The 18,595-nt window shown below is 42.6% G+C and overlaps 2 protein-coding genes across 2 annotated transcripts; both read left to right on the forward strand.

Moving 5' to 3' along the window:
- Positions 1-1,489: 1,489 nt before the first annotated feature.
- Positions 1,490-7,347, forward strand: mob3c (MOB kinase activator 3C). Its single transcript, XM_080833230.1, has 4 exons — positions 1,490-1,903; positions 4,699-5,216; positions 6,145-6,347; positions 6,691-7,347. Exons 2-4 carry the CDS (start codon positions 4,799-4,801, stop codon positions 6,718-6,720), a joined length of 651 nt encoding a protein of 216 aa, XP_080689356.1. The 5' UTR covers positions 1,490-1,903; positions 4,699-4,798; the 3' UTR covers positions 6,721-7,347.
- A 396-nt stretch (positions 7,348-7,743) lies between these two features.
- Positions 7,744-16,130, forward strand: mknk1 (MAPK interacting serine/threonine kinase 1). Its single transcript, XM_080860435.1, has 14 exons — positions 7,744-7,842; positions 8,661-8,723; positions 9,760-9,853; positions 9,974-10,075; positions 10,262-10,359; positions 10,488-10,567; positions 10,676-10,749; positions 10,973-11,077; positions 11,174-11,229; positions 11,661-11,756; positions 12,470-12,664; positions 13,374-13,538; positions 13,669-13,712; positions 14,170-16,130. Exons 1-14 carry the CDS (start codon positions 7,795-7,797, stop codon positions 14,399-14,401), a joined length of 1,452 nt encoding a protein of 483 aa, XP_080716561.1. The 5' UTR covers positions 7,744-7,794; the 3' UTR covers positions 14,402-16,130.
- The last annotated feature ends 2,465 nt before the right edge of the window (positions 16,131-18,595 follow it).

Here is an 18,595-nt window from a genome sequence, read left to right on the forward strand (position 1 = left end):
TAGCTTCATCTAGTGACACTTTTAGGTTTTGCATCGACTCATGTCATGGAGTGATTGTTCAAGGACATCCCCTGGTATCCCCTATTCTGGGATTCCTGAAAGCATAATTTCACCAATTTATATCGTTTTAAGTTAAATTAATTATTTTAACATTAGTCGATCATAGTTTAAAGTCACTGGTATTCATCTTATGGCAACCCTAATGGCTGAATCTAACCGAAAGCCATGCAGATCACTCAGTAGAAATCAGCCTTCCACTCTCTTATCTCTCTCTACAGGCATTCATGTGCAGTTCAGCCAACAGTTATCAGTCCAGACCAGGCCTCCAGCAGTCCAGTGGTGAATAGGTTTGGTTCACTGCAATCACTGTCAAATCAGGCAATCAGGACAAGAGCCTTCCTGGAACTCACGTGGACTTACAATAAAGAATAAGCAATTGGTTCAGTCAAACCTTAGTGACCTGTGTATCTATATGCTTGCTTGCCATGTATGAGTGGTAAGTGTTTTCTCAGAATGTAAAAAGGATAAACAAATACACTTTTGTCAGATTTTACAGTGTGTATCAGATGTCCCTTAACAGAAAATAGATGATGACTGCTCATGTTTTCAAATGCATTGAAAGGTTGTTTTTCAGAACGAATGCTCATTGTGGGAAATCAAGTATGCTGTGTCTCTTGGTACTGAGACGCAGCAAGTGGGGTGGGGGGGGAGGTTGTTACTTTCTCAGCCTAGGGCTTACAGTTTTTCTCAGTTGTTAACGCCCAAAAAGCGCTCGACCCAATTTGGCACTACTTCACACTCCCTTATCTGTATTAGACTCTGACATTCCTTCTGATGTCAATTACACATCACCTTGTTGTTGTCAGAACCCTACACACAATGTTCCTACACTGAGACATTTTACAAAAAGAGAAACGAGTCATTGACATTCATATGGTGTGTTTCATTTCTATGATTGTGTTTTCAATTTTGCACTTCAGTGTGCTGTAAATGCTTGGTAGTGTGCAGCAAATGCTTAGTTGTGTGTACTCAATGAATGGTATGTGTGTGTCATTTGAAAATATGGGTGTACCAAATGTGAACAGTTACGAGATTTGATGGCAAAGAGTCATCCCGCAAAGGGAGTGTCAGTTTTAGCATTTTGTGTGTGAGGTTTTCAGTTTTGTGTGTGCAGTTTTGAGAAAGCCGATATTGTTTTGAGAATCAGTGTTAACAATTCTGAAAAACTGTGAAATGCTTAAGCAGAGCCCACCACTGAAACTCTGCCCTATTTGGGCAGTTGGGTGTCTGAGGAGGGTGGAGGGCTGAGAGGGGAGCACAGGAATGAGAAGGACGAAGGAGGAGCAGGAGGAGGGCCTAAGACAGCCCCCTCGGTTCCGCTACTTGCAACTCGGCTCTTCCCCCTCCCCTCATCTCAAACTTTATAGTTCCTCTCAGCACACAAGTCCAGACTATTCCACCACACACACACACCCACACATACACACACACACACACACACACACACACACACACACACACACACACGCACGCACGCACAAGAACACAGTCACAGACAGCGGCAGAAGGGGGCCAACCAGACAAAATCAGGATGTGACATCATTCCTAAGAAGAAAAGCCAAACAACTTTTTTTTTCCGTATTTTCTTTCACTTTTCCCCCCTCCATTGCTCTGTTGTGTTGTGTGCCACTGAGTGAGATCGGAGCCTCCAGGTCTGGTCTGCTCTGGTCTGGTCGGGTGCCGTCTGAAAGGGAGGGAGTGCCCGGAGGCGCTAGAGGGGACAAATCAAATCAGGATCCCGTTCGTGGCGAGTTCTATTTAAGCCACTGACACAGGAATTCTCCCGAGCCTTCCCCAGACTCGCCATAACATTCCAAGCCATTCAAAGTGGGACTCAGGCCAGGTACTGTAGGAAAATCTCTTTCATTTTCTCTCTCTCGTGCACGCTCTCTCTTTGATGTGTTTGTCTCAACAAACTTATTTGTTGCCAACTTACTTTTGAGACAATGGCATGAAAGTGTTAAGTAATCACTCATATACAGGAGGCTTCTCAGACGGGATACTTTGGAACACTGCAAGACAAGTAGATATCTAGAAGAGTGTAGTTGCCGAAACAAATGCGACTAAATAAAAAGAGGCGAAAACTAAGCTCAAGCAGATTGTTTTTTATATATACATTCATGTATATAATGCCCAGGACAGCCACAGTTACCCCAGTAACAGGACCAGTAAACTCATAAGGCGGAGAACTACTTACTATTGCTATTGTGGGGAAAACAGTAACTGTCTGTTTTTATGTAGAAAGGCTCTACATTTTCAGGCCTCCAACTCCAGACCAGTTTTCAGAATCAGCAGAAACTCTTCACTAATGCTGTCTTCACTAACTCTTCACTAATGCTGTCTTCACTAACTCTTCACTAATGCTATCTTTACTAACTCTTCACTTTGGTGGTCCTCACTAACTCTTCACTAATGCTGTCTTCACTAACTTTTCACTAAGGTGGTCCTCACTAACTCTTCACTAATGCGGTCTTCACTAACTCTTCACTAAGGCGGTCTTCACTAACACTGTCTTTACTAATGCTGTCTTCACTAAATCTCCACTAATGCTGTCTTCACTAAATCTTCACTAATGCTGTGTTCACTCACTCTTCACTAAGATGATCTTCACTAACACTGTCTTCACTAAAGCGGTCTTCACTAACAGTATCTTCACTAACTCTTCACTAATGCTGTCTTCACTAACTCTTCACTAATGCTGTCTTCACTAAAGCGGTCTTCACTAACACTATCTTCACTAACTCTTCACTAATGCTGTCTTCACTAACTCTTCACTAATGCTGTCTTCACTAACTCTTCACAAATGCTGTCTCCACTAACTCTTTACTAAGGTGTTCTTCACTAACACTATCTTCACTAAAGCGGTCTTCACTAACACTATCTTCACTAACTCTTCACTAATGCTGTCTTCACTAACTCTTCACAAATGCTGTCTCCACTAACTCTTTACTAAGGTGGTCTTCACTAACACTATCTTCACTAACGCTGTCTTCACTCATTCTTCATTAAGGTGGTCTTCACTAACTCCTCACTAAGGTGGTGTTCAATAACTCTTCACATGTTCTTTTGGCCAGTAAAAGAGCCAAAGAATGAGCAAATGGCATGTGACAGTGTTAGTTTTGTTTTGGTTGCACAGGCATGTCTGACTGGTCTGAGGCAGGTCAGATTACTTCCTGATGCATGAGCAGAGGGGAAGTGTATTGCTCTCAATATCTGAGTGCATTTGAAAGACCTCCAGACAAACAAGGATAACTGTGGTTTGCGGACACTCAGGCGATGGGAGAACAAACACAGGACGTGATGTAAAACAGGACATGGGTCCCTCATGAGGAGGACGCAGCTCTAGCAATGGGAAGCTCTATGGGACTTGTCAGGTCACAGTCCTCTTCCAGGATGCTGCCCAATAGTAGCTCTTTTGCTCTGGAATGGATCCTTATCACATTTCATAATAGTTTCTTATCCTGATTGTTTATTTCCTCTGGACTGTTTTCCCTCCAATATGGTATCTGTCTGATGAGTCTAGGTTTCATTAGGAGCTTGTTTATACACTGGGCTGTTCACTTGATACTCAGCACACGGTGTGTTTATCTAGGGTACCAAATGGGCAATTACACGTAGCCCCTCCAGAATCACGCTTATTTTCATTCTGAAACAATTAGACATTTTTCAGCCCTCCCCCTCATCAACATCGTCATTTTCAGTTTTTTAACGTTTGCTGCGCCATGCAGAAATGTCAGCTCCATGCGATTCAATTTTATTGCTCTTGAACCCTGGGGAGGGCTAATGTTTACCCATTATCTTCCTGATAGACTCATGGCTAATTGCTGTCAGAAAGGGCCCACATCAAGCGCATCATCACGGTTTTCTCATTCAAGCTTGCAGTCGTTGCTTTGTTGTTTTCTGCTGAGGTCTGTAATGTAATTTAATGTGAGTACTGACGGGTCCCTTGTTACTCAAAGCTCAAAATACATTAATTATTTAAAAACCAAACAAAATTGGAATATAAATTTGCATTAATTAACAGCACCACTGTTCTCCCATGAAGTAATACTTTTCTTCATGTTTGGCATGGGTTGTCATGGAGAATAAGTTGTCTGTCGTTGTCACCACTCTGCTATCCCATAATTCAAAGGGGGTTAAGAGAACAGAAGTACAAGGTGATGAGACACATTGTGCTGAGGTACAAGATCTAGGTACAAGCTGCTCCCTCCTGTGTTCACTGACTCTTAGCTCTGGACTGTGTGCCTCTAATTTACTAAATTACATATGAAGCCCTGTGTAGCCCTGTATCAGACTTCAGCTCTATTTCCGTACCGCTCCATTTCTGTGCTCTTAACATATCCTAATTTCATTTCAGATCTTGTGACAATCGCACACACAAAATGTTGAGGTGGATTTAGTATACTATAATCCTTAAAAAAACCTGTGTGTGTACAATTTGGTATTCTCACCCCTATTTGAAGCTATTTAATTTAAAAACTGATTGCATTTATTTGTCTTTTTGTGATAAATAAACAATGAATGGTATCAGTGGTGAAACAAACACAATCAAAAAATTATAGAACCACACAGTTGTTGGTAGTCAAAATGCTACTGTATTTCTTTCAAGGTATGAATATGTATCTTATTTCTTCCTAGGGAGAGTTTCCACAGTCCACAGCATGAAATAAAGATCCTGAAAGAGGATACTTCACAACATTCCTGTTGTTCCACTTTGGCCGGAAAAAAAACAACCAAGATGAACCTCTGCCTCGGGCAGGTCTTCAGCAAAGATAAGACGTTCAGGCCTCGGAAGCGCTTCGAGCCTGGCACCCAGAGGTTTGAGCTGTACAAGAAAGCCCAGGCCTCGCTCAAGTCAGGCCTGGACCTGCGCAAAGTGGTGCAGCTCCCTGAGGGCGAGAGCATCAATGACTGGATCGCCGTGCACGTGGTGGACTTCTTCAACCGCATCAACCTCATCTACGGCACCGTCAGTGAGTTCTGCTCCGAGCGCACCTGCCCCATCATGTCCGGCGGCCCGCGCTACGAGTACCGCTGGCAGGACGGGGACCACTACAAGAGGCCCACCAAGCTGCCCGCCCTCATGTACATGAACCTGCTCATGGGCTGGATCGAGACGCTAATCAACAACGAGAACATCTTCCCCACACAAATAGGTGTGTGTGACGTCTGCAGCGTTGTTTTGGAATTTCCAATTAACCACTGGGAGCTGGGAGGGAGGGGCAGGGTTAGGTTGGGTTGGGTTGGGCGCCTGTCACGGCAGTTGACAAGTGGGGACAGCAAATCACTGATAAATGGTCAAGGCCCTAGAGGTTGTGCTGCTGTTAGCTCTGAGGCACTTGACGTCAGTCCAGCAAAAGGCCAACAGCACATCAGATTGGTTATGTAAATTACTCGTTCTGTGCGCTGCAATGCTTCGGCACCAAAGGAATCAAGACTGACAGTCATATTATGTTTGTGTGTGTGTGTGTGTGTGTGTGTGTGTGTGTGTGTGTGTGTGTGTGTGTGTGTGTGTGTGTGTGTGTGAATAACTATGTGTGTCAAAGTGGGATCACAAAGAGGTTAATTACACAGTGTTCAAATGACATTTGAAACTAATTGTGTGGCAAAATAAGGAGCAGTTCATTGTCAAGCAGACATTGGTGTTTCACAAGGAGCATAGCCTACCTTAAACATCGATTACAGATGTGAAAGAGGCAATCAGTTTATACTATGGAAGTCTTCACTCTACTGGCAGATACATTTGATGTAGATCCATTACCCTGAACCTCAAAAGCCAATAAACCCCAGGACATCAAAGTCGTTTTTTCCCATACACGAAGAAAGTGTCTAGGCATTATCACACATGTGAACAGAGGTTATTTATCAGTTCCTCCTTATTTAATTATTATTTAGTAATGTTATTTAAAAAAGGCTTTAATAAGGCCAAGACTGCTAAAAGAAAAATGCCTTTCAACAACTTCAACAACCATACAAAATGTTATTGGATTTATAAAGCAAAAGCCAATGAATATACAGTACATGAATATCCGTCCAGTATAGTGCATTCCTCCCAGTGTAACACAGTGATTTCTTATGTTGTAGGTGTTCCCTTCCCAAAAAACTTCCAGCAAGTGTGCAAGAAGATCCTGAGCCGACTGTTCCGAGTCTTTGTCCACGTTTACATCCACCATTTTGATGTTATTTGCAGTATGGGGGCTGAGGCCCACATTAACACCTGCTACAAACACTACTATTTCTTCATCTCTGAGTTCAGCCTCATCGAACACTCTGAGCTTGAGCCTCTGGTGAGGAAGAGATTGATAGAATATTGATATTAAGAGATAATTTTACAGCGGACAGACATTTGAGTTTAGGCACAGAATAAAAACACCTAGAAGTAATTACTGATGCCTGTTGATAAATTTGCTGTACATAGTTACACTGTTACTTGTAGGCAGGTGAAATAACACATTTCAGATGAGGCAAAGTTTGAAGTTGATAATTGTATATCATTTTTATATATTTGTTTTTATAAAATAACATTAAGCAAAAAACATTTGCTCCGTACTCTGGGCCGAAAGTGAGTAACTCTGTAGAGATTATTAATATGTTCCTAATCTGGATTTATCCTCTCTCTTCCAACAACAGAAAGAAATGACAGAAAAAATCTGTACCTAAGGAGTGACTCTGTGGAGCCATAGAGAACCAGGGGACCACCAGCATCACACCAAAAACCAAGATCCAATGAAGTGGACTGTAGCATACTTTAAGAGACTCTGATTCATTCTGATGATGGCATGCCCTTTTCTTGACTTTCGTATTACGGTCATAATAATTATTGATGCTGTTTCTACATCTGTGTTTGCTATCTGCTCATTTCCCCCCAGTGTTATTTATGCATGTTAGGTTTCAGTACAGTTTTGGACAAGAAATGTGATTTTTTTTTTCTGCATGCCTTGGATAGCAGGAAAGATGAGCCAGAATTCATAAACTACGTTCACTTGAACTACTCCATTCTAGTGCTGTGTATGTTGTTGTTAAAATATGTCTCCGAACACACAAGTTTGGGATAGACACAGTGAAATGATGTCTCACCACAAGAATTGTTTCCGCTGAAAATGTTTATCAAGAATCCTTGTTCTAGAGGTGCCAGTTGGCTAGTAGCTTTATTTATTGTTCAGATTAAATCTCAACTAACCTTTAAATAGTTCAACTGGGTACCATACTTAAGAAGAAGTGTATTATTTTTGGCATTTGTCATGATTTTTATTGCAAATAAATGCAGTATTAATTGTATTTTAAAAATGTCTTGCTTCCTGAGTTATTATACTTTAAAACATGGGCTACATAGGTCTTCCCTCAACAGGATTGAATTCTAATTCTATACACCTGGGGTGGGGCACAATGTTGATAAACGTTTCACTGCCTTTATTATTATCAGGCTATATTTAGCATTGAATCAATGCCTTTTGAATTCTAGTGACATCTTCACATTATCCAAACTCAACACCTGTCTCTCAAAACCTGTGTGTGACGTAAAATGGGCTCGGCAATGCAATCTTGCAATCTTCTAGCGACAACGAGACGTGTACTTTCCCAAAATATATGACGCAGAATCATCCTCTGTGTTGGACCAATAGAAATCAAGTATTCTCCATGGGGGTGTAACTAAATAATGTTATTTTGCTATTTTGCAGTTCAGCTGCAGCAGCGGCGCGCCAAGAATCACGAACAAAACGCTATGAAAAGGGAATGGCAGAGGGGCTCACTATCGATTCATTTGGACCTTCCATATCTCAGGTTTGATTTATAACGTATAAGAAAACAGCATCATATTGTAGATATCATTGTTGAAAATACGTCTAACTAGTTATGAGTCGTTGAGGTAATGGTAAGCTATACTCACGGCTGATAGGAGGACAGACTTAACATTACGCAGCTATCACCCGTTAGCTAAATTAGTGTTAATAGACGACGAAGTTATTTTAATTCAGATTGGTTTACACTCAGAATGAGTGAGCTTCTGTTTTCATACGCATACTTGTCGGGGACATATTTAGACCTGATGTAATGGTAAGGTATGTGTATGGTCACGTTAAATAAATTAGTGATGTCTTCACCGAAAGCTAGCTAGCCAAACGACTATCTGGGAAGCTCATCAAAGATTATAAAAGTGCGCGTTTTCTCCTAATCGATGCTCCAATCTATTTATAATCTTGGCAGGTAGCCGCGACCTCACCTGTATGAGTAAACATAGCTAACCAGCTGAGTGGCTTGAAAGAGCTAACCTAGCCATACGTTTGCTAAGACTGCTATTAATAAACAGTGAGCTAACAGCTTGCTACTGTGTCATCTGCATGTTTATAATCAGTTCAAGTTTCTTTTCAGTTACGTAGACAGGCAGGCTCTTTGCTTTCAGTGGTGACTGGACCGTTTCAAATTATTAATTAATTCGAGGTTTTAGCATGTCCTTAAGCGGGAAAGCAGATGGTATAGGGTGAAATGCAGTCAGTCTTCTGTGAAATAACTTTGCAAGAGAACGCCTGTCAGCGTCATAGATGGTATCTTCAAATCTCCCGTTGCATGTGGCTGATTCGGGATTGTTCTCTGTGTTGCAGTTAGCAGACATGGTGAGACACAGCCAGATTGCCGAGCTGCAGGCTTTCCAGTACTCCCTTCAGGTAATATTCAATAAAACTGACAGACTGTGTATCACACCAGGTTTAACATACCCATGGCATGTCAAAAACATAATTGTTGGTGAAGGTGTAATGTAGTAGTTATAACTCAAAATAAAATTTGGCTCCTTAACAGTATTTGACATACGTACATGTTGTTTTGATATGGCTGGTTTTACCTTAAATCTGCTTAACTTACAGTTACTTGAAAGTTGAAAATCGAATATTGTACATGGTCTAGATTGCCTTTTAACCATGGTGATACATTTTTACTGTACAGGCCAAGTTTTGAAGGTGTCACTTTTAGGTTTTAGCATAAGTAAATAACTAAACCTTGTTAGACTTGGCCAGAAAGCTTATGTACTTTATCTAGTGGACCTTCTCTGACCGACTTCCTGTAAGCTCATACAACTCTGTGGCAGCCCTAATGTAGTGGCATAGTGAGTTTGAGGAACAAACACTGCAGAGGTCATCAGCATATCTGAGCGGAAGTGTTACGACACTCCCTGTGAAGTTATGAAAGTGCAAATAGAACCGGGAATCTCCCCAGGTCAGTTAAGGACTGACTGACTGACTGACTGACTGACTATCTTCTTCATACCCACATATCATATCACCTCATTTCCCCTGACCACTGCATTTGGCTGCATTCCTGCCATGTGAATAGACTGTCTTCTTTGAACGCAGCAGGCTGGGCTGGGCCACTCTTTGTAATTACACAGTTCACTGGCTGCTTGTATCCAGAATATAGCTTCCCGCAGTTTATGGGTCTGCTGCAATACAGCGCTGGAACTTTGTTTTTGTTCTTACTGTGACACCTCACACAATGCTCTCTGTTATTTTTGCTCTTTATTTCACTTTTTCAATTTTTTCCCCCTCACCATCTGTCTCACACCATTACTCTCTCTCTCTCTTTCACTCTCTCCCTTCCTCCCTCCCTCTTCTCCTTTTCTTGACTTTGCGTCTTTTTCTTTTTTTTCCCATGTATGTGTGTGTGACGTGTGTTTATATTTCCACCCTCATCCTTCTGCTTCCTCAGAGTAACTCCCTGGTGTCGGGCTCAGTGGGAGATTGCCTGCCAGCCAGTGGCTCCTCCACTCAGGCGCCTCACTGCTATCCTCAGGCCTCCACAGGTATCCCATCCCACCAGCCAGGCTCTGATAATGATGTTTTGTCTCTGTCTAGACACATCTCAGGCAGAGGCTGTTGTTGTTTAGTTTTGTTTTGTTTATCTCTTTCCTTGTTGTCTCCAGCCATGGAAGCCAGCAAGCCAGTTGATATCGCAGTGCACCCCATGAGGAAAAAGAAGAAAAGGAGGACGAGGGCGACAGACAGCTTCACTGGAACCTTTACCGGTACGGATTTAGGAAAGGTTACTCATCTCGCATTGGATGGGGAAATATGGTGTTTGTTCGTCCGCAGTGCACTCACAGAGTCTCCGCTTGTATACTTAAAAAGAAGTTTCCATTGGCATTACGTTCTCTTGAGTTAAGTTGAAAGGTTGAAAGTCATGTTTTTTTCCGCACCTCATTTTCCCGTAGATCTGTACAAGCTGACTGAGGAGATGCTTGGACAGGGTGCGTACGCAAAGGTGCAAGGTTGCATAAGCCTGCAGAATGGGAATGAGTACGCTGTGAAGGTGAGTGTGTGTTTGGTCAAGGTCGTAGGTTCCCTCAAAACACCCACCAGGTTATTTTGTGAGTGGAAAACATGGTTCACCCTTGATCCTCTTGCTAATCAGTAGTGTGTCATTGCCCTTTCCCGTAGATCATTGAGAAGAAGGCCGGACACAGTCGCAGCCGAGTTTTCAGGGAGGTGGAAACACTCTACCAGTGCCAAGGCAACAAGTAAGAGCTCTTGAGTTGTTTACAGAGATAAACTAACTCTTAATGGCATCACATTTACTGGCATTTACTGAGTGTTTGTTCATGATTTCTTCTTTTTTTTGGTCTTAGGAACATTCTGGAACTAATTCAGTTCTTTGAAGATGATAGTTGCTTCTACTTGGTGTTTGAGAAGTTAAAAGGAGGTATGCTCTTAATGAATTGATTTTTTTTCAAAAAAAAATGTCTCTCTTTAGAGACACAATGGTAAACAAATTGAATTTATAGAATATTACAAACCATATATACAAGTGATTCTATATAAGTCATATTATATATGTTGTGTGTTTGTGCTTATTGTTATATGCACAGCAATATATATAAAAAATATTTTATATAACTTTTAACCTATTTTTTTCCTATGTCAAGGTTCTATTCTGACCCACATCCAGAATCGTAAACACTTTGATGAACGGGAGGCCAGTCGAGTGGTCAGGGACATAGCTCAAGCACTTGACTTCCTTCATACTAAAGGTATATAGGAACCCGCATCAGTTGTACCAAGTTTCCTGTGTGAGCTGAGCACAGTTGCAGTCAGAGTTTTGTAATATGTATCTGTGTTGTACACAGGTATTGCTCATCGTGACCTCAAGCCTGAAAACATCCTGTGTGAATACCCTGACCAGGTAAAATGCTTTTGACTGCAGATAGATTAATTAGATAATAAGATAAAACAATGTCTATACATTATCAAGTTGGACTTGCTGTGTGTTTATTACCTCTCCAAAAGTAAATGTTGCTCTTTGACATCAGAGCTCATGTGAAATAAAATTCAGTTCTTACTGTGGACAAGCCGTGACTGTACAAGGTTTTGGTACAAGTTGGTACGTGTTTTTTGGTTGTTGCCACAGCACTTCTGAGGAATATTCATCTGGGTGAAACGCTTGTCAGTTACCCTCAATGCCAGTTTCAGTTTCTCCTCCTTCAGACCACACTTGCCACATCAGAGACAACTGCTGCATCCTCATTTTGCAACTGTAAACTCTTACACACTTTGAGCTCAGGCGTGTTGCACAGACTGGTGTGTTCCTCACAGTGATGGTCCCATCTCCTGCAGGTGTCTTCGGTGAAGATCTGTGACTTTGACCTGGGCAGTGGCATGAAGCTGAGCAGCGCCTGTACCCCCATCACCACACCTGAGCTCACCACACCTGTGAGTCTGTGCTCTTTGACTCTTGCGTCATTGGTTGATGCGGACCACAGTTTGAGTGAAGTTTAAAGTAAAGGCCGCACATGTGACATAGTAGCAGAACATGATGGTCGCTGTGTGTAAACTAAGAGGCCAAGGTAGTGACATGACCCGCATGTCTGAGGTATGCTTAAATTTAGCAGGTGATGTTTCTGTATAACGTCAGTAGTTTTCTGTTGCCGGACTTGAATTTAACTATCAATTTCGATAGAAATTGACATGAAACAGAAACTTCCGGGATTAAAGTTATCTGTCGCTACAACAGATTTCCGTCAATTGGTTTCCAGAGATGAGATTTGTGTGTGTTTGTGTGTGTCGTTAAAGCTTGATGATGTGTTCATGCCCTAATATGGGCAACTGTAACCTGTTTTACAGATTGTAGATGGGGACTTATGTGAAACTGACATTCAAATATGTATGCTATGCGCATTAATCATATGTCTTTGTGAGCTGAAACGTGACGTCTCTGTCTCTTCTTAAGTGCAGACGTTTTCTAACTTGGTATGTGTGCTTTAGAGTATGCCTTCTGTGTGTGCGTAAGCAAGGGCTGATAAGAAAAACTAGTAGTCCTTCTTATCGGTCTTGCTGATACATTACGTTGCAAAAAACCTAGCAAGATGACCTCGGACGTGAGAGACCCACCACGTGAATGACAGGCCACTTGTTTCTCCCAACAGTGTGGGTCTGCAGAGTACATGGCCCCTGAGGTGGTGGAGGTGTTCACAGACGAGGCCTCGTTCTACGATAAGCGCTGTGACCTCTGGAGCCTGGGGGTCATCCTCTACATCCTGTTGAGCGGCAGTCCCCCCTTCACTGGCCACTGTGGGACGGACTGCGGCTGGGACCGAGGAGAGGCCTGTCGCGCCTGCCAGGTATGATGCCCTGGAGCTTTTAACCACGAGCAAAAAGACTGGACTTAGAGGAGGGGGAATGATGACAACTTAGTGGGATTGGAAGGCTGCGCTGAAAAGGGGATGGAAAATCTCTCACAGGGACATAGAAGTTTGGAGGTGGGACTTGGAGGCAGAGGATGTATTCTTAGTTAGCGTTAGCTTTCTCTGTGATTCTAATCACAAAGAAAGCACAGTTTACGCCTGACTGTCAAGCTCAAGCTGGAAATCAGCTGGTAGCTGCTGCAAAGCATTTTTCTTACTCAAGATTAATGTTTTTAATTTAGGTCCCTGACAAATAAACATAATATGTTTAACTCTACTTGTGGCGCTCTTGGCACACACACTCAAAGCCAAAAGCTCTGGTAATGATCATAAAAAGTTAAAGGCAGAGCCTGCGATTCTTCTGAAAGGTTGCTGATATTTGAGCTCAAAACCCAATCAAATTACGCCCATCCATTCTGTGTTTCTGAAGCAGTGTGTTAATTGGCTGTTGTCTAGGGCTCTGTCCAAGCCATCATGTCAGTTTCCCATTCAGAGAGCCAGGCCTGTGTATGAACACTGCTGATTTGTTTGAGCGCACACACAGAACAGGCCACTAGAGAGTCATGAGGGGCATGTCGCCTGACAAAAAAGGGTACCGGGTAAGAATTGCGAATGCCGCCTTTAACGGGCATGTCTTCTTTTCCAGAACAATCTGTTTGAGAGCATCCAGGAGGGGACGTACGAGTTTCCGGCGAGGGACTGGGCCCATATCTCCGAGTTGGCCAAAGACCTGATCTCCCGGCTGCTAGTGCGGGACGCCATGCTGCGTCTTAGCGCCGCCCAGGTCCTGCAGCACCCCTGGGTGCAGGGGGTGAGTACGGAGCATGGCTTATGGTTTCGCTTCTGGATACGTTCATTTAAATGCCAGACACCATATTTAATTTAGACCCACAGCATCCGTCGTGTTTCTGATGTTTGAAGTGTTTCTGATTATCTTCTAGAATGCTCCAGAGAGAGGCCTCCCAACCCCGCACATTCTTCAAAGGTAATTTTGGCACTCTTAAACTCTTTCTGTTTTGGGTTGATGAGGGGAAAAGCAAATTTTCAAGGACGAGGTTTCTGTGGTTTTCTAAAGTTCTGTTCCAAAAAGGGGGTGTCCACAAATAACAATAAAGTGATACAAAAAAGAGAGCAAAACAGACCTATTTAGCTGTGGTGCTATATGACTTTCAACAGGACCATCAACAATATCAAACCAGTCTACCAAAGCTACAGAAATGCATGCGAATGTTTCATGGCTGTCTTTTGACCTGTCAAATAAGGCTTCAATGGTTAAAACAGTGAAACAGTAAACAGTACTATTGCAGTATAGATGTAATCGAGATAACGTTGGCAATCACAAAAGAAACTAAATGTGAATATCTACATGGCATAATATTTCAGGAGGTGGCAGCTGTTGTTCTGTCCTTGACCTTTTGGGCCCTGTTTTTGAACTTCCCCAGGAACAGCAGCACCAAAGACCTAACGCAGTTCGCTGCGGACGCCATCGCCTTTAACCGGCAGCTGTCCCAGCACGAGGAGGAGCGTGAGGACACCATCACTGTGGCCAGCACTGTGGTCTGCTCCATGAGGCTGTCGCCCCCCTCCAACTCCAGGCTGGCCCGCCGCCGCGCACAGACCAACGCCCTCCGTGCCCAAGACTTCCTGCCCTCGACTGAAGAGCCCTCAGCCTGAGGCCCATCGTCAGCCTCACCAACCCCTCTCATGTCTGCTAGAGAACTTCTTGCAGGTGTCCCCCCCCCCCCCCCCCCACCCATTCCATGTTTGCCCTGTTCAAAACGCAAAATGGAAGATGTTGAGCTCAGGTTGTTTGTTGCCCCAAAAGGTGTCACTTATTTACCGGAGAAAAAGAACAATAGGTGCCCCCTTCGAGCAGCTCGAGGTCTTAACTCCTCCGGTACTCACCTCAGGTACTACAATATCTTTCTCGACTGCCGTGTTCTTTAACAAGCGTTTTTACTACTGTTACTTAGGAATTAGTTTAAATGAAGCTACCTGCTGTAAGATGCAAGGCCAAATCCACGTATTAAGATGGGGGTGGTTATGAATTCAGTGCTGTTGGAGCATTGCTGTAATTGTCAATAACTTGTCTTGATTTTAACCAAATGGCCAGTATTTGTCGGACTATTAATTCACAAAATCCGATCGCTTTAGGTTCATGTTAATTTATTTTTATATGAGAGGCAGAAGATGCTTGCAATGGCATAGTTGGAATGAAGAACTATTTTTATATTGTTGTCTTAAATTGTGTTTGTTTCTGTTACTGAAGACTATCTGTAGCACCCTACATTTCCAGTCCATATCATACTTGTATAACTCCTAGAGGGTGACATACAGGCCACCGTAGTCACTTGATGACAGCAGTTATATGATGGCAGGTGTCATTATAGCCAACCTACTCTGTAACCTACAAAATCATTACCTCAGAATCAAATTGCACAATTTTTTTTGCACATCCTTTTGCTATTCTGATTATCATACAAATGTTGGCCTACTAAGGAGAGCTCCACATACTCTTATCAGAGCACCTTACCTCCTCACTTATCGCATTTTATATCAGAAATGTTGGGTTATGTTGGATAATGATATGTGTTTTTACCTTTTTTTTTAATTGGTGGTCATGGTCATGTGAAGCCTCAAAAAGGCACTTTGATCCCCCCCCCCCCGTCTCCCTCTTGAACCATGATGCTGTTAATCTTACCTGTGTTTCTGTATATTTTAATGTTAATGACACTTTTTATTTTAGTGCTATTTGCACATATCAAAATGTGCCAAAGTAGGATGGTTTAATCTTTTTTTTTCTTCTATCCAAGTTATGAATGATAAACCAACTTCTAGCACCAGTGACATGTTGTTGGCCTCAACATCTGATATGAAGCAAAGAGAAGAAGCACACTGTTCGCCCCATGTGTTACCGCACACTAATAAAAAAACTTTGGGCATTAGCTGTTGAACAAGAATAGTTGCCTCTTGAATATATGCAGTGTTTGGCAGATTGGCAATATCAACAGGAACCCCTACGCAAAGGCAGATGTTCTTGTGTCAGACGAGTTCTAATCCTGTTTGCTCAGAATACTGTGGCCCCTACACTGGAACATCTTCCCACGTCACTTAAACAAGGTTACCAGGAGTAGTCTCCTGAAGTTAAGTGGTCATGCCAGAATGAGTCGTTCAAGCGATATTTATGTTTTTATTTTGATATTTTCCGAGCCAGTCTTTAGCCCTACGGCAGGCTGTGGTTTTCAAGGCAGTTCAAGATGTAGAACTCCTCATCTGAGGTGTCTGCAGTGAACCATGACAATTACTGAAGTTTTCCAACTGAAAGGTGCTGGCATGACAGCTTGTATTGCACTTTGAAAAAAAAGGGTTTGACATGGAAATAAATAAATCATACATATCTTTGGGACAGATGCTGGTGCTATGTATGTGTGTGTTTTTGCCTATCAAAATTAAATAAGGATAGGCTGAATTGCCACAGTTTTGGCAAATCTTCATTTTAGGAAAAAGTCATTTGTTGTCGAGGGCACTGATAGGAAATCTCATTTCCTACACCCAATTAATTTCATGTATTACCCACTAATGTGAACTGTGTACGCGGATGTCTCCAGTTGCCATGGATACAAAATCCCTATAGCAACTAAGCTGCATTCATGGCCAGTCGCAATCCAACAAGAGAAGGCTGTCTCAGCCCTGCATTATCAGGTAGGCTATCACTATGGTGCATGTGGCTTTTCACTAAACACAGCGTTGAGTGAAGCATAAAACATGTCTGATTTTGAAAGGCGCAGTCTTTTAACCCAAACTGGGTCGATGGATAAGACTGGGCACGAGTGGCTACGCACTTTCCTGTCCATTTCTGTTATTCGGTTTCCCAAATACGTCATCCACTGACCATCTCAGATAGTCTGCTTTACACAGCTTTTGTGCAAACTACTCCAGTGAAGGTCAAGTTAAAAACGGGTTTAGCATCCCACAGAACCAAGCTACATACACAAAGGGCCTAATATAGTCTGCCTGAGGTAAAATGCCCTACTGGAGCAGTGGTGGAAAAATAGTTTGCAAGTGGAGAAACTTGTTGAATTTTTGTGATCATCGTTCAGTCGGCCATGGTCTTGTAGGCCCACTCGATGAATGAATGGTGTGAGTGTTATGAATGGACCAAGAACACGAAATGACTCATCTGCCCACACTCGGATGAGGCAGTGGGACGATGAAATACAGACACATTGAAGCTGTCCTTGAGAGGGGTATACATAGACCACTAACTGATGATATAATCTGAGATGTTTTGTTCATTTTACAGTGCATTTTCCCGCGGTGTATAGCTGTCCGTGACAAGTACAGTCATAAAACTGTCAATAGCCTACAGCCCGCCTTCAATCCTGCTGCGCCAGCTGGTCTAAACTAAAATGGGTGCTTCTGACCTCTTGGCCACTAAGTGCGACACAGACCTGTTGATATTGAGATCAAATTTTCAAATCACAGAAGAGTTTCGAAAATATTTCTACATTTATGGTCGAACTGACGTCAGAACATCCCCTGATCAGATACCCAAACCAGTCTCTGCCAACAGTACGAGACGGCGCCTCAAGTGGTAGGCGTACGTTTCATTAATAAGGAATAGGCGCACGGTGAGACAGGCGAGCGTATTTCAGAGGATCAGATGAGTAGACCGGGAGCCTTGACCAGGATCTTCATGCTCAGAAATGCAATGGCCATGCTGTCGCTGTAGACACCTTGAGCTCCAGTAGCTACACTCATTTGAGAGCAAGACGCAAATTTAGCTGCTAAATGATTTGGCGGCATCATTTTTACTGTTCCATGGTAAGTCAAATCAATGATTGACCGTGATTCTCGAGCTACTGGTGTGAAAATAGCCTAACGTTACATCAGTAGTTGTTGCTTATGAAGTAATAATGATGATGATGATTTTGAACAAGACTGTGTTCTCAACATGCTTTGAATTGCCTACGAATGGTGATGATTTTGCGTAAAACTGCCAGTTGTGAATTTGCCAATTAAGTTATAGACTGCCATAGATTTCCCTGATAAGAGATGCACGAAAATGAACGATTTTACTAGTGTGATATCAGTAATGGGTTATGGTCCGCGACTCGAGGTGTTAGATATGTGGGCTGGCTATGAACGAATTGTGAACTTTGGGGAGCGTGAGAAATTTGATGTTGATCTGAATCTGATCTGAAGTGATAAGCCCATTCTTTTGACATTTCATTTGGATAAAATCCGTCATTTATTCTGGAACCTCGTTTTTCGATGTTTTAATAGCCTACATTCTCTGTGTAGGCGAAACAGTTTTTATGTATTTTCATTGAATTGCTCACTTTGAGTATAATTGATTTCTAAATCTGAGGATACAGCAATCAGTAAGTTAAACGTTGTCTAAACTAACACTAATGTCATCTAGACTTTGACCTGAGGTGGCTGTCAGTTCTTTATTGTTTGCAAAGAAGAAGTCTAGTTACCAGAGTGATATTACTATCCAGGTCCACACTAAATTAGACTTTTATGGTACGTTATTGTCTTGCTGGTTGTTCCCTTATTTACTCACCTTGTAGTAAACTGTATAGTCCTATGCCTATCCTAATTTATTTTTTAGATTTTAATATCGCATGGGCTCTTCAAATATATGCCTGCTGCTCTAAAAGGCCTCTCAAGGATAATCTGGTAGAGAAGCATTGGTTGCCAGAGCATGCCACACCCCCATAAGGTACCATTTCACACGAGTGCTTCACGTTGTGCTGTCTCTCTCAGGGACTTCCACAGGCTGCTTCACAGGCCCAGCTTGGCTAGTGCTTCTGGTGCACAGTGCTGTCGCAGTCCTTGAGAAGATCTCCACCAACTGCTGCC

Source organism: Sprattus sprattus (genome assembly GCF_963457725.1).
Source record: "Sprattus sprattus genome assembly, chromosome: 2".
In the NCBI taxonomy this organism is placed as follows: domain Eukaryota; kingdom Metazoa; phylum Chordata; class Actinopteri; order Clupeiformes; family Clupeidae; genus Sprattus; species Sprattus sprattus.

Excerpts from the sequence above, each read along its gene's own strand:
- mob3c (XM_080833230.1), top strand. The coding sequence starts at position 4,799 with ATGAACCTCTGCCTCGGGCAGGTCTTCAGCAAAGATAAGACGTTCAGG. Across the intron at positions 5,217-6,144 it reads CATCTTCCCCACACAAATAG|GTGTTCCCTTCCCAAAAAAC; the intron begins GTGTGTGTGACG and ends CTTATGTTGTAG. Across the intron at positions 6,348-6,690 it reads ACTCTGAGCTTGAGCCTCTG|AAAGAAATGACAGAAAAAAT; the intron begins GTGAGGAAGAGA and ends TTCCAACAACAG.
- mknk1 (XM_080860435.1), top strand. The coding sequence starts at position 7,795 with ATGGCAGAGGGGCTCACTATCGATTCATTTGGACCTTCCATATCTCAG. Across the intron at positions 11,078-11,173 it reads TGACTTCCTTCATACTAAAG|GTATTGCTCATCGTGACCTC; the intron begins GTATATAGGAAC and ends TGTTGTACACAG. Across the intron at positions 11,757-12,469 it reads CACCTGAGCTCACCACACCT|TGTGGGTCTGCAGAGTACAT; the intron begins GTGAGTCTGTGC and ends TTCTCCCAACAG.